The following is a 14775-nucleotide window of genomic DNA, read 5'->3' as shown; positions in this document are numbered from 1 at the left end:
TGGAACAGAAAACATCAGGTAAAATCTAAGGAAATCTGATTATAATGTCTGATTACAATGTATGCGGTGTATATAATCTGATTCGTTAGTTGTGGCTAATGTAGATGTCAATAATAGGGGAAACTGTGGGTGTGTAGGATACGCGGCAACTGTGTACTATCTTTGCAACTTTACTTAAAAAAATTCTAAATCAAGAAATTTGTTTAAAAAAAATGAAAAAGAGAAGAAAACCTCCTCTACCTCTCTCACAGGAACCTCAGGTAAGTCTGTATTTCTCCAACATGCATGCGTTGTTCAGTACGAGTTCCCGAGTTCCACATACACAGGGACAGGGGAAAAGAGGGACTCTAGGAGAAGCTCTGAGCAGCTGGGTTTCAGAGACATGATCGTGCAGATAACCACACCAAGACAAACCTGCACACTTACAAAAGAGAGGAACAGAAAATGTGCCACTAGTTTTTCAGAAGGAGAATGCAATGCTGCTAGACAGGAATATAATTATATCTTGACCCTTAAGGAATCCAAGAAGAAAGACGCTATTCGAAAGAATTCCAGAAAGAGGGAAGAATACGCATATAAAGCGGACAGCACAGACTATGTACAGAAGACACAGCATTGTTAGTTCAGAAGACGCGCAACTAGCCAAAAGGTAACAACAACACTGAAACGAGCCATTTTGAAGTCACAGTGTAAGCAGTTCAGAAGCAGTGACGCTTTCCCTGATGCTAGGAAAGACTGAAGGCATGAGGAGAAGGGAGCAACAGAGGATGAGATGGTTGGATGGCATCACCGACCCAATGGACATGAGTTTGAGCAAACTCTGGTAGGTAATGAAGGACAGGGAAGCCTGGTGTGCTGCAGTTCATGGGATTGCAAAGAGTCGGACATGACTGAGTGAACAATAACAACAAAATGTAGTGAAAATAAGAGTTTTCCAAGTGTGAGTGACATCACTCTTCCCTACATTTATTAAACACCTAATTTTGCAAACAAGTATGCTGCACACTTTCCTGAGGGAAATCATCCCTAAATTCTCATTGAAAGGACTCAGCAAAGACATCACTGTTGCACGCTAGCTCAAAAATCAAGTTGTACTTTGGAAGCGTGAGTCTGATGATAGAATGTGAAACCACTGGCTGCTTAAAAGGTTAGTAAAGAGCAGTTGTTGTTCAGTCACTCAGTCCTGTCTGATTCTTTGAGACCCCATAGACTGCAGCATTCCAGGCCTCCCTGTCCTTCACTATCTCCCGGCATTTACTCAAACTCCTGTCCACTGAGTCGATGATGCCATCCAACCATCTCATCCTCCGTCACCCCCTTCTCCTCCTGAGAGGAGTAGCAAGAGTAAAAGAGATGAAAACACCTACATTGGACATAGCAGGAATGCGTAACAGGTCTGAGACAAATAGTGGATAATTCAGTAGGTAAACTTATCGTATGTTTAGGAAACCAGCACAATTCATATTTTATTTTTTATTACAGAATATAGTAGAAATTCACTGCTTAAGAATTGTTTTTATTTGCTGAAGGCAGCACCATAATCTTTTCAGTTCTCATACTTTTGTAGAAAAGAAAATAGCCTCTAATGTAAGAGGCAGTGAGACTCAGAACTGCAAGGGATGGACAACAATTTGACTCTTCAGCCTTCCACTGGGCTTCCCCGATGGCTCAGCAGTTAAAGAATCTGCCTGCAATGTAGGAGATGCAGGCTCGATCCCTGGATCAGAAATAGTCGCTGGAGTAGGAAGTAGCCACCCATTCCAGTACTCTTGCCTGAAAAATCCCATGGACAGAAGAGCCTGGCAGGCTACAGTCCAAAGAGTCGGACATAACTTAGTGACTGCATGCGTGCTATAGGGAAGGAATTCTGCCCGAGCTAAAGAAAACAACTAAGTTTTTAAATGGGATGATTGGAGCACGATATTATTAAAAGACACGGAGGAGTGGGGGAGTGTAGGAGTGGTTGTATTTTTATTTTTCTTCAGGCATTGGCTGGGGGATAGTTGTGAGAAGAGGTGGGAGATTTCATTGAAAAAGTCTTCACCTTTTAGCTAGATGGATCTGACAAAATCGATGACCAAAGTAAAAAATTATAATGCATCTTTTTTTTTACTCCTTTTTCATTAGGAATTGTGTTACAATTTAAACAGATATACACCCATTCCCTATCTTCTGGTGGGGGGTGGAGAGAGAAAATGATAAATTAGAAGACACAAAAATAAAACCTCAATTTTGCCTATTTGACACAATAGTGCTACTAAAATCTAGTTGACTTTATTCTTATTCAAGTGATTCAACTCACATTTATTCTGTACCAGCTCTTAGAATTATAGAGTTCAACAATTCTAGAGACTAATTCCAGGTACAGAGGCAAATACCCGGAAAATATTTTCTGGTAGATTGAGAAGTCCTAACATGTAAGTCAGGTCCAAAGTCTTCTAGGGGAAGTCCAGAGATGTCAATTAATATTTCTCTGAGATGATTATATTTGAGCTGAGCCTTGAAAGAAGTACAAGTGGTGTCATGTAAGTGGTGTGAGAAAGACCCTGAAGGTCTCAAGAATGACAGACACACAGTTATATAACCAAGGACATTGCCCCACCAGACGAATCATGCCTAAAACACGGTTGCTGCTATTGTCAACGGGATAAAGTGTGGGAGACACTAGCATGGGGTCTGGCTTGAAAAGGTGGTGGACTGAGTTTCCTTGCTTCCTTTCGCAATATTAGTTTAAAAAGCTGTGCAGCACCGCACTTCAGAGACTCTATTTTTTAGTTCAACTCCTACCCTGCCAGTTGCTAATTATGAGATTCTAAATAAGTTGCTTTACTTCTCAGTATCTTCATCAGTATAATGGGAAGACGAATATTTATTTCATACAATACTGACAGAGGTTGAATATACGAATACATGCTTAGAACAGAGCTTGGCACATAGGAGGGTAATGAATATAATTACTATTTTTAATGTGAGGAATTTTCAATTTATAATTTTAAGGCTTTTAATTCTAATTTTATTAAGTGAATTGCATCTTGCTTTACTAGGCGGGAGCACAGCTGGAAAGATTTAAACAGTAATGGCTTCTTGTCTATAATGGTTGTGAAACAGTGAAACATCATCAAAAGGACCTTTAGATTGTCCTCCCCCAGCATTACAATAGAATAAAACTGATTTTTCTGGAAAGAGTTAAGAATGATCTGTTGAACAGGCAGGTTAAACTAGTTAGCATCTTAAATCCTTTCATTACTCATGATCCCTTTATTTAAAAGGTGCAAAAAATGTTTAGTACAAAATCAAAAGTAAGTGGAGAATCTCTTATTTGGGTCTGCAGTTGTTCTTACCATCCTTTAGATGTAAGACTATGTGTTTCCAGAATGTACCAGTACATTAATAAAAGGCTCTGTCACTAAATACCTCCAGCTATGTCACCCCATGCTTGTGTAACTGTCAAAAGAGCTATATATCCCCATGTCCTCTGGGGTAGAAATCTTGTCCAGCGGTTGCTTCAGGAAAAAAAGCTTGGGAAATTTTCCAAAAGTAATCCCAGACCACTTTAAGTTCTCGGAAAAAGGAAAAAAGGCAAAGTGCCCATTATAGAGGATAATAAAAGCTACAGAGTAAAGAGAAAAATAGTTTTGGTTTTAAAGTGCCATAATTTTTATTGAGTGCTTGATTCCCCAGCAAAAATACTAACTGATACCGGCATTTTAAATGGTTCCACCTTGCCTTGAAATTAACATCTCATTGCTTTAATTGAAAGTGAAAGTCATTCAGTCATGTCAGACTCTTTGCGACCCCATGGACTCTAGAGTCCATGGAATTCTCCAGGCCAGAATACTGGAGTGGGTAGCATTTCCCTCCTCCAAGGGATCTTCCCAACCCAGGGATTGAACCCAAGTCTCCTGCATTGCACGTGGATTCTTTACCAGCTGAGCCACCATGGATGTTCATGAAACTTAAATTTCATGATGTATGTATATTAAATAATTTTTCTGTACACCTTAAGTTTATACAGTGTTGTGGCAATTATCTCAATAAAACTGGAAGAAAAATTCAATTGAAGAGAAAAGTTTAATAAAGCACCAATTTCCTTTTCCTGGCCACTCTCTCCCTTTCTTTACTCACCAGTTTCAGTATACTTACCTGAATCACACCGCCCAGAAAGGAAACAGCTGCAGCAACGCTGATCCTTTGCATCTCAAAGTCAGATAATCCCAGGACACTTGTGTTACTGTGTGTGGTGAGGTTCTGACTGCTCAGAGGGACAAGTCGTTCCACTGCATTAGCTGATATTAAGGATGTCAAGGCGAAAGTGCCTGAAAAGGGAAAGGGAGCCTTCTGTTAGTATCAGACTGAATAAACATTACTGTATTCCACCACTAAAGGTGAATCTACCTTGTAAAACCAAAACAGATCTTTTAGAGGCACTCTCCTCTGCATCCCCACTACTCCACCCTTCACTCTGGAATAAACAGAACTCACCTTTATACACACATATTTCTCGCACATTTCTTGCACAGCCACACCAACTACTTGCTATTCCCTCCTAGGTCATATGTTTTCCCACCTCTCTGCAGACCTATATAGAGAATGCAGGACAGGGATAAAGGTCCTAGTCTGGACTTGAATCCAGCTCCTCCATTTATCACTATCACAGCATAAAGTACATTACTCTGAGTCTAAATTGCCTCATCCATAAAATGAGGCTGTTGCTGTTGCGCTTGTTCAGTCACTAAGTCATGCCCAACTCTTTGCGACCCCATGAACCGCAGCACTCCAGGCTTTGCTGTCCTTCACCATCTCCCAGAGCTTGCTCAAACTCATGTCCATTGAGTAGGGGATGCTATCCAGTCATCTCATCCTCTGTAATCCCCTTCTCCTCCTGCCTTCAGTCTTTCTCAGCATCAGGGTTTTTTCTAACGAGTCAGCTCTTTGCATCAGGTGGCCAAAGTAGTGGAGCTTCAGCTTCAGCATCAGTCCTTCAGGGTGATTTCCTTCAGGAAGGACTGGTTGGATCTCCTTGCAGTCCAAGGGACTCTCAAGAGTCTTCTCCAACACCACAGTTCAAAAGCATCTATTCTTCAGTGTCCATCTTTCTTTAGAGTCCAACTCTCACATCCATACATGACTACTGGAAAAGTCATAGCTTTGACTATACGGACCTTTGTTGGCAAAGTAATGTCTCTGCTTAAAAAAAAAATGAGGGTAATAACACCTATATTCTAGAGTTTGAGAAGAATAAGAAAGAGATAATAAACACCTCAATAAGCTCATATGGAAAATGGGGCCCTTTGCTGAGTCTGAGACTCATTGCTGAAATGCTTGCTCCTCCAGTCTACTTAGACAATCTACCCTTGACTTTCCTTGTTTGGCTCAAATCCCATATTCAACATAGATCCATCCCAGACCTTCTGGGCCAGGTTTAATCTTTCTATTCAGGGCACAGAAACAACAACATGCTGTGGCCCATAAAATGGTTAAATATACCATTCCTGTCTACTTTGAACCAGACATGGTTCAAAGGTATTTCCCAAGAATTGTCCTGGCCTCACAGAAATGCAGGATCATTTTCAGCGTGTTCCTCTCTTTCTGCCAGGAGTTCTGACGCTCTTATCTTGGCACAGCGTGTCTGAGAATGCAGCCACACCGGCAGACCAGTTCCCACAAAGAGGGTGCAGCAATTTGGGATTAAAGAAACAAACTGCAGCACTGTGCAAACATTCCAACTCACTACCTAAAGACCTTAGTTTGCCCCAGATCATAAGCAACACTTTGTGAAAAAGGGTCTACATCACAAGATGCAGACATCTGAACAAATGGCATGCAGCCTCATAGATCAAGAGAGCCAATTCAAACAGAGACAAGGTCTCAGTAAAAACCCAACATAAGCAATCCCTTGGTTTCACAGGATAAGGCAGTATGTGCTGTGATTCAGAATGGTATGATGATGGTAGCCTCCAATAAACCTCACCTTAAATCCCAGCACACTGCATCTCAATCTTATCTAAACATAGAAAGCATGCCTCACCCAATGGGGTTGTGATGAGACTTAAAAGAAATAATGTAATCACCTGGAGAAGGAAATGACAGCCCAATCCAGGATTCTTGCCTGAAAAATCCCATGGACAGAGGAGCCTGGTGGGCTACAGTCCATGGGGTCAGAAGAGTTGTACATGACTTAGGAAGTAAAAAGTTATACACACACACACACACACACACATTTATATATATGCCACACATCACAACATATGGCACCTAAAAAAGATAATTCACAATGAGATTAAAACCAAAATACTCTGTTATTCAATATTAACTGTTCCATTGAGTTGATGGCACACAAAAATGTGCTCTCTCAGGAAGCTGTCATTCTCAATAAATCATCAATAACTATCTGCTCTCATGATCACTGTTCTCATCACAAATTATTAGATTAAGAACACATCAAAGAACAAATATATCTAATGATTAGAGACAAGATTCTGGCATCAAAGATAAACAATACCAAATAAAGAATATCTGCCATTGAATCTGTTCTTGATAAGACATTTTTTCCAAATATGTTACAATAAAATTTCTCAAAGTTTGATATTCCTGAGAATAAAGAAGTGTGTCTTTTGACCTTTAAGTCTAGGACATAGAGCAAAATGATTTGTACGAAAGCCACTGAACAAACGACTAGAGAACTGAGAACAAAAATGATCTAGGGTTAATTTTTAAGTTTAGGCCTACTTTTCCTAGGATTTGTAAGATGATAAGAAGGAATTGAATGGTAAGAGGAAAAGGCCGTCTCAACTGTTTTATTGAGGGGAGAAAAGTGAGTCTCACCTCCACGTGAGTCACATCCCAGGATGTGACTCTAGAGAGAGAGACTGCCAGAAAGGGTATGGGGTCACCCACTGTGCCAACGTGGTCATGGAGGCATGCCTCTTTTCACAGGCTGCTACTTTGCTGTTTCTGAGACAGCTGATGACAGTCAAGGATGTTGAGGCTGTGGTGACCATATGAGGATGCCGTGAATGACAGTTGACCTTCTCGCTCTTATTGGTCTGGCTTCGTCTTGATCTCCTCCCCTCGTCTCCTCTGCTCCTTCCCTCACTCTGTCAACTTTTCACCCTGTCTAGGCTTTAAGCCACCCAGTGGTAACTTTGGGTGAAAGTGAAAGTATTACTCGCTCAAAGTATGATAAAGCTCAGTCGTGTCCGACTCTTTGCGACCCCGTGGACTGTACCCTGCCAGGCTCCTCCGTCCATGGGATTCTCCAGGCAAGAATGCTGGAGTGGGTTACCATTTCCTTCTCCAGGGATTACTCACTCAGTCACGTCCAACTCTCTGTGATCCCATGGACTATAGCCCGCCACGCTCCTCTGTCCATGGGACTCTCCAGGCAAGAATACTGGAGTGGGTAGCCATCCCCTTCTCCAGGAGATCTTCCCAACCCAGGGATCCAACCCAGCTCTCCCACATTGCAGGCAGAATCTTTACCATCCGAGCCACCACCACTAAACCCATCTAGTAGCTTTAGAGTACTGTGGGTAGCAGGGCCTCGGGACTGGACAGATCTAAGCTCAAATTCCTGTTCAACTTATCTAACCTCACTCAGCTTCCTTATTGGTAAAATGATGATAAATATCTAGTTATAAAATTTGGGTAAAGATTAAATGAGATTTCATATGTAAAAGTCATCTATCACAACTCCTACCCCATTTGGTAAATAAATATTTGCTTACTTTTCTTCTAAAGACTATCCTCAATGATCTCCCTAATCTTTTCTCTAAATTGCTGAACAGATCATTCTCTTTAAAAATATTTTTCTCTAATTTTAGAAGATAATTAGATCTTACAAATTGTCACTTAAGGGTTATCATTAACAATTTTGTTTCCACTGGATTGATACCCAAGTTTCTGTTCTTTTCCTCTTTATTCTAAGACATTTTCTTTGCAAGTCACAAGAAGCAATCAGTGATTTAGTCCTTTAAAAAATATATATGTATTTTAAATTAAAATAAGAAAAAAAAATCACATTGCTAAAAAACAGCACATTTGGTGTCTTTATAGTCTGGCTTTTAAGTTATTGGCTTTTAAACATACCTCAAGCATAATTTATTATTGCATTTTCTAATTCATTATTGCATTCTGACTATCAGAATTGGAGTTAAAATCCCAGATAAAGTGATTGTTCTTTATGAAAGCAACCTCAGTCTTTTAATAGTAAAATGAAAGTAGGAAGCTTCACATACTTCTATATACCAAACTAAAGTACAACAAAATTATTTAAAAGAAAAATATTTTCTCTATACTAAATATTTTCAGGAAATTTAGGTGAGATTCACTTGGTTCCTATGGTTCCTTGGACCATAGGAAAGCAAAAAATAATCAGTATATTTCTTGAGTATAAATATATACACACAATGCTAATGTTTTAATATTATTCTAAAGAATTCTAAATCTGTTAGGGTAAATAGAGAAATGAGAAGGTACAGCTGACTCTGTCTTTTGGAGAAGTATTGATACATATGCAGAAATAAAATGCCTTAGGCATTTATTGTGTTATACAGTATCTACAGCAGAGTCTGTAAATTATATATGTATTTTGAAATGTATATTATTAACCTAGTAGACTACAAGATTCCTGTTAATAATATTTGTTAACTGTTAGCTGTTAACAATATCTGTTAAATACAAAATGTTATATAAATGGCAGTTTCACAGCAATGCCACCTTAGGAATAATGATTCCTTAGGAAATAAAGTGGTTTATGTAAACTCATACTTAGGTATATCAAGTTAAGTATTTTTGACTTTTTTTTGTAAAGTAATTATTGTCTATTGGGAAATTGTTTTACTTTTTTCATTTATCTTTTGTTTAACAGAGGAAATGCTTCAAGGTCAGCTCTAAAAGAATAGAGTTTTTCTTGTTAGTGACATAGTTAACTGTTTTGAAGAATGAAAATAAATGTTAGGAAATTAGAGAGCAGGAAAATTTGAATACAATGGGCTTCATGAACTTCTAAATCATTACTGTGCTTTTTTCCCTTCACATCAGGACAAAAGGAAACTGCATCCTTGAGCAGCTGGTTGAAAAGAGGAAAAGCTTGGGCTTCAGATTTAGCCACATCTCGTTTGTAATCCATGCACCTACAACTTAATCTGTGTGCTCACAGAAACCTTTCTGAAATGTAGGGTTTATTTTAACCTAAATATCAAAATAACAATGTCTATTTTAAATGGTTGTATTAAGATAAAATATGTAAAGTTCTTAATAAAGCACCTAACAGTATATCTGAGGTTCTCAAATCTAAGTACATATATACACACAAACATATACAGAGAGATAGTGTCAGCAGCAGATTGGTGCGTGCCAAGGGCATTCGGCCTCTGCCCCTGCGGAGACTGAACTCTGTGCTGCTGCAGCTGTTGACCTTTGACATGCCCTGAAAGTAGTTCAGGGTGGACAGTGAGGCACTCTGCTCCAGGGAAACTGGTGGAACAGGACTTTAGACAGTTAGAAATTTTCAGGAACTGATTTCGTGATCCCAGTCCTTCAGTTCAGTTCAGTTCAGTCACTCAGTCATGTCCTACTCTTTGCGAGCCCATGGACTGCAGCACAACAGGCCTCCCTGTCCATCACCAACTCCTAGAGTTTACTCAAACTCATGTCCATTGAGTTGGTGATGCCATCCACCAATCTCATCCTCTCTCATCCCCTTCTCCTCCTGCCTTCAGTCTTTCCCAGCATCAGGGTCTTTTCAAATGAGTCAGTTCTTTGAATCAGGTGGCCAAAGTATTGGAGCTTCAGCTTCAGCATCAGTCCTTCCAATGAACACTCAGGACTGATTTCCTTTAGGATGGACTGGTTCAATCTCCTTGCAGTCCAAGGGACTCACAAGAGTCTTCTCCAACACCACAGTTCAAAAGCATCAATTCTTCAGTGCTCAGCTTTCTTTATAGTCCAACTCTCACATCCATACATGACTACTAGAAGAACCATAGCTTTGGCTAGATGGACCTTTGTTGGCAAAATAATGTCTCTGCTTTTTAATATGCTGTCTAGGTTGGCCATAACTTTTCTTCCAAGGAGTAAGTGTCCTTTAATTTCATGGCTGCAGTCAGTAACTGCAGCGACTTTGGAGCCCCCCAAAATAAAGACTGCCACTATTTCCATTGTTTCCCCATCTATTTGCCATGAAGTGATGGGACCAGATGCCATGATCTTGGTTTTCTGAATGTTGAGCTTTAAGCCAACTTTTTCACTTTTCTTTTCCACTTTCATCAAGAGGCTCTTTAGTTCTTCTTCACTTTCTGCCACTAAGGTTGGTGTCAACTGCATATCTGAGGTTACTGATATTTCTCCTTAGCAATCTTGATTCCAGCTTGTGCTTCATCCAGCCCAGCGTTTCTCATGATGTACTCTGCATATAAGTTAAATAAGCAGGGTGACAATATACAGCTTTGACGTACTCCTTTTCCTATTTTGAACCAGCCTGTTGTTCCATGTCCAGTTCTGACTGTTGCTTCTTGACTTGCATACAGATTTCTCAAGAGGCAGGATAGGTGGTCTGGTATTCCCATGTCTAAGAATTTTCCACAGTTTGCTACAATACACACAGTCAAAGGCTTTAGCATAGTCAATAAAGCAGAAGTAGATGTTTTTCTGGAACTCTCTTGCTTTTTCGATAATCCAACGGATGCTGGCAATTTGACCAATCCTTGCATCTCCTCACATCTAGAAGAGCACTAAATCCCTTCATAATGACCTCAGCTCCTCTTGACTAGTAGAAAATCTCTTGTAAAATAAGTGTTTGACTGCACTGAACTCCCTCTTCACCAAAATCTTTTATATTGACCTTCCCCCATCCCCCATCGGGCTTCCCTTGTGACTCACTGCAATGCGGGAGACCTGGGTTCAATCCCTGGGTTGAGAAGATCCCCTGGAGAAGAGGAAGGCTACCTACTCCAGTATTCTGCCCTGGAGAATTCCATGGACTATATAGTCCATGGGGTCGCAAAGAGTCAGACACAACTGAGTGACTTTCACTTCACTTCACTTCATCCCCCATTACTTCTTTGGAGCAGTTTCTCAGAGCTATCTGAGGTGCTGTCTTGTGGGCTGCCGTCCTCATTTTGCTTTACTTTGTATTACCTTAACATTTAAGATTAAGGTATCAATTCTGTAATGATTGAGGTTTGGTATAAGGACTTCCCTGGTGGCTCAGCCAGTAAGGTATCTGCCTACAATGCAGGAGACCTGGGTTCAATCCCTGGTTCGGGAAGATCTCCTGGAGAAGGAAATGGCACCCCACTCCAGTATTCTTGCCTGAAAAATCCCATGGACGAAGGAGCCTGGTAGGCTACTGTCCATGGGGTAGCAAAGAGTCGGACATGACTGAGCAACTTCACTTTCTTTTCTGTAATGATTATAGCTTTAATTAATTTTTATGTAGCAAGTAACAAATTAGACACTTGCAAATCAATTATCTCATCTAATGCTCACTACAGTCATGACTTTTTTTGACATTTGACTATCAAGAAAGCAGCAAACAGATCTTTAAAACTTTGCTCAAGGTCATGCAGATAGGAAACAACAAATGTGACACACACCCAGATCTATCTAACTTCCAAGTCTTTTTTTTTTAACCAGCCTACTCTATTATCAGCTTACTTGTGATTCACATTTTATTTGATAACGCAATGTTAGGCAACATAAGAGGTATACTAATGAGAGGGTATGTAGAATCTAGGCTGGAAGAAACCTAAAAGATTGTGTAGTCCAATAATTTTTTGTTTTTTGCTGCACTGGGTCTTCATTGCTTTGTGCAGGCGCTCTCTAGATGTGGCAAGTGGGGGCTACTCCTCGTTGCTGTGTGCGGGCTTCTCACTGCAGTGGCTTCTCTTCTGTGGAGCACGGGCTGCAGGCTCGCGGACTTCAGCAGTTGGGGCTCACGGCTCTAGAGCGTGGTCTCAAGGGTTGTGGTGCATGTGGAATCTTCAAAGAACAGGGATTGAACCCGTGTCCTCTACACTGGCAGGTGGATTCTCATCCACCGTGCCACCAGGGAAGTCATAATCCAAATATTGTGTGGAAAACAATTTTTAACATTTGAGTGACTAAACTTTATACAGTCTTCTCTTTTCCTCGGTGTGCTTATTTTCATTTCATTGCAAATTGAGAACATTGCCCTTCTCTGACAACTTAAAAATGAATGGAATCTTTAACAATTAGCTTGGTTACACAGGAATAGAGCAATAAGTCACAGTATGTATTGGACACAAAAAGTTAAATATCTTGTCCTAATATTTACTGATATTATTTGCTGATAATATTTGCCCCAATATTTTCAATAGTAAAGTGAGAATTGCATTGGAAATGTTATTAACAAATGATCACTTCTGAGTCCCTTTCATTAGTAGCATGAGAAGCATAAGAACAGACAGAAATTATTACCTGTGGCAACATGACGCCCCATTCCAAATATGGCGTAAATGATGGCGGGAAACAGAGACCCATACAAGCCAAACACTGGGTGCACAGATGACAGAACAGCAAAGGCCAGCCCTGTGAATACAGAGGTGAACAGGACCACCTTTTAACCTCAACAGACAGTCCATTACAAAGTAGAAGGGATGTTGGTTTATTAATGATTAAAGGAACCACAATTATTTATTCTACTTGTTCAGTGACAGACTAGCAACATTGTCCCAAACAGCAGAAAATTTACTCATTAGCTCATGTTTACATTCCAATTCTAAAACCATTCTTTTAGGCCTACTACATTTTACCTTGACTACCGGAAGCCTGTAAGAAGACATTAGTTCAGAGTGTCTTCCTGGTAAAAGTGATAGCATCACAGCAAAGCATCTCCACACTCACTTAGAGAATCCTTTTCACATGTTCCGTCTATTCACACAATAGCATCTGTGAGATGGACAGGAGTAGTAGCAATACCACGGACAGATAAGAAGCCGGACATGAAAGGTGACTGACGCTGGGTCAAAAGGGACACACACATTCAAAGCTGCTTGGTTGACTGACAGCTGACTAGCCTGAGATTGTGTATCAACCAGCGTGTGACTCCATGCACGTCTCATTACTGGACCCCAGCCTATATATTCAGGTACAATTTCTTAGAATGAAAAAAATATCAACTTCCATGTATTTAAAGAATAAGTAAGGAGTAATTCAAAACTGCTCCTTTTTATTCTCCTTAGATGCTACTGCCTGCCTAGTCTGAGTGTTACAGGCACACAAAAAATTTCCTAGACATGTTTAAATTAACACTAGCCATTTAAATGTGACCAAAGTATATGCGAGTATAAATTGATTAAAGTAATCTTGTTTGTGGCTGTTCCTTGGCATTAAACAGCTAGTTCAGCTGGGTTCTGATAACCCATTCAAATTTGTACAGTTTAATGATAGCCATTTGATTGAACATAGTGGACTTGACAAGCTACCAAAAGACTTGACGAAGGAGGTAGCATTATAATCTAGACTACCTGAATGTTAGGCCAGTTAATTATTCACACTATGCAGCCTGGTACTCTCTGGTTCCCAGATCAGTACGTTTTTACTGCCTAACTTTTACTAATTTAAAGTTAATTTCCTTAAAATAAACTCTAGCTCTACATCAAATACTTTTTTCTAAGCAGTACAGGATAATTCAGTTATGATTAAAATGTATGAAAAATCTACCAACTACTAGTCCTCTCTTTATTTTTAAAAACCTACTTGCATCGCTTGTTTAATAACAATGTATTCCTAAAAATCTCGTGAAAACAAATAAAAAGTGGTTATAGAAGAGTCAGCGGCAGATGTCGCTCTAGAATTTCACACCGGCAGGATGAGACGCAGCAATCTTATTGTTGAGAAAGGGAATGCAAATGTGCATATCTTTAAACCAAGTTAGCACTGTAAGGCTATTTCCCCATCCCAATAAGAAACACCTCCTGGCATTGATAGGGCAAGCAACTTTGTAAAAACATTGTGCACGTTACATCAGTCCCAATGAGGATGCTCCAACATACAGCCACCTACCCCCTTAGGGGCAGCCAGACATGAAACAAGCCTTCTCTGCTCCTTGTACCTGACATCTGCCCTCTGGGCCTGCACTCCCTAGTGATAAAGGAGTGCATGATCCGTCTGTCTCAAGCTCTAATTTCTGGGGAGTCAGACTATAGTATATTTAAATTTATTTTTCTATTAATAGATTAGAAAGTTTTATTTTAGGTTTATAACTAGTTTAAAATTGAGAAAAGCTCTATTAGAATTGCTGATAACTATAAAATTGGAAGACATTTCAAGTTTTTGTATGCAAAAGCTTAAATATTATTTGAGAATTAACCAGTTCCATGACAATGTCCTTTATACAGTGCCATACAATGAGCTTTATTTGATCTTCATCAAGTCAGTTTTTTGTGGCAACTTACTCTTCACCAGACCACAAAAATATCTGCTGCTGACATGATTCCAATGAACAGCCAAGTTCAAAAACAACTGGACTAGATGATGATCATTTACTTTTATCTAGTTTGTTTCAGTTTTTCTGTTTCATATTCAGTATTTTTATTTCATTCAGTTTATGTTTTCCAATTTCTCTGTCTTTTTCTTATTATTGTTCTTTCTCAAGCCTTTATCATGTGTAGTAGAAAAGCTTTTGTATACATATATAGAGAGAGATGTATAATATATATATTTTAGAAAACATGAATTTTTGCTTAGCTAAAAAATATATGACATTTTGGTTCTACTTGTTTGACTAAGTATGAACAGAATGCTAAATTT

General features: G+C 39.5%; 1 protein-coding gene across 4 annotated transcripts in view; it reads right to left on the bottom strand.

Moving 5' to 3' along the window:
• The window catches only part of SLC26A7 (solute carrier family 26 member 7), a 131120-nt gene that overhangs the window by 94596 nt on the left and 21749 nt on the right, over window positions 1-14775 (bottom strand). For 3 of the 4 annotated variants that reach the window (XM_065902496.1, XM_065902499.1, XM_065902497.1), the window contains exons 3-4: window positions 12442-12552; window positions 4144-4316 (exon numbers count right to left, since the gene is read on the bottom strand). In XM_065902496.1, coding sequence (XP_065758568.1) covers window positions 4144-4316; window positions 12442-12552 — 284 coding nt within the window. The remainder of the gene's footprint in view (window positions 1-4143; window positions 4317-12441; window positions 12553-14775) is intronic. The other variant, XM_065902498.1, reaches the window with a different exon arrangement.

Source organism: Muntiacus reevesi, chromosome 12 (assembly GCF_963930625.1).
Source record: "Muntiacus reevesi chromosome 12, mMunRee1.1, whole genome shotgun sequence".
NCBI classification, from domain to species: Eukaryota; Metazoa; Chordata; class Mammalia; order Artiodactyla; family Cervidae; genus Muntiacus; species Muntiacus reevesi.
This window is presented reverse-complemented; position numbering and strand designations above follow the sequence as displayed.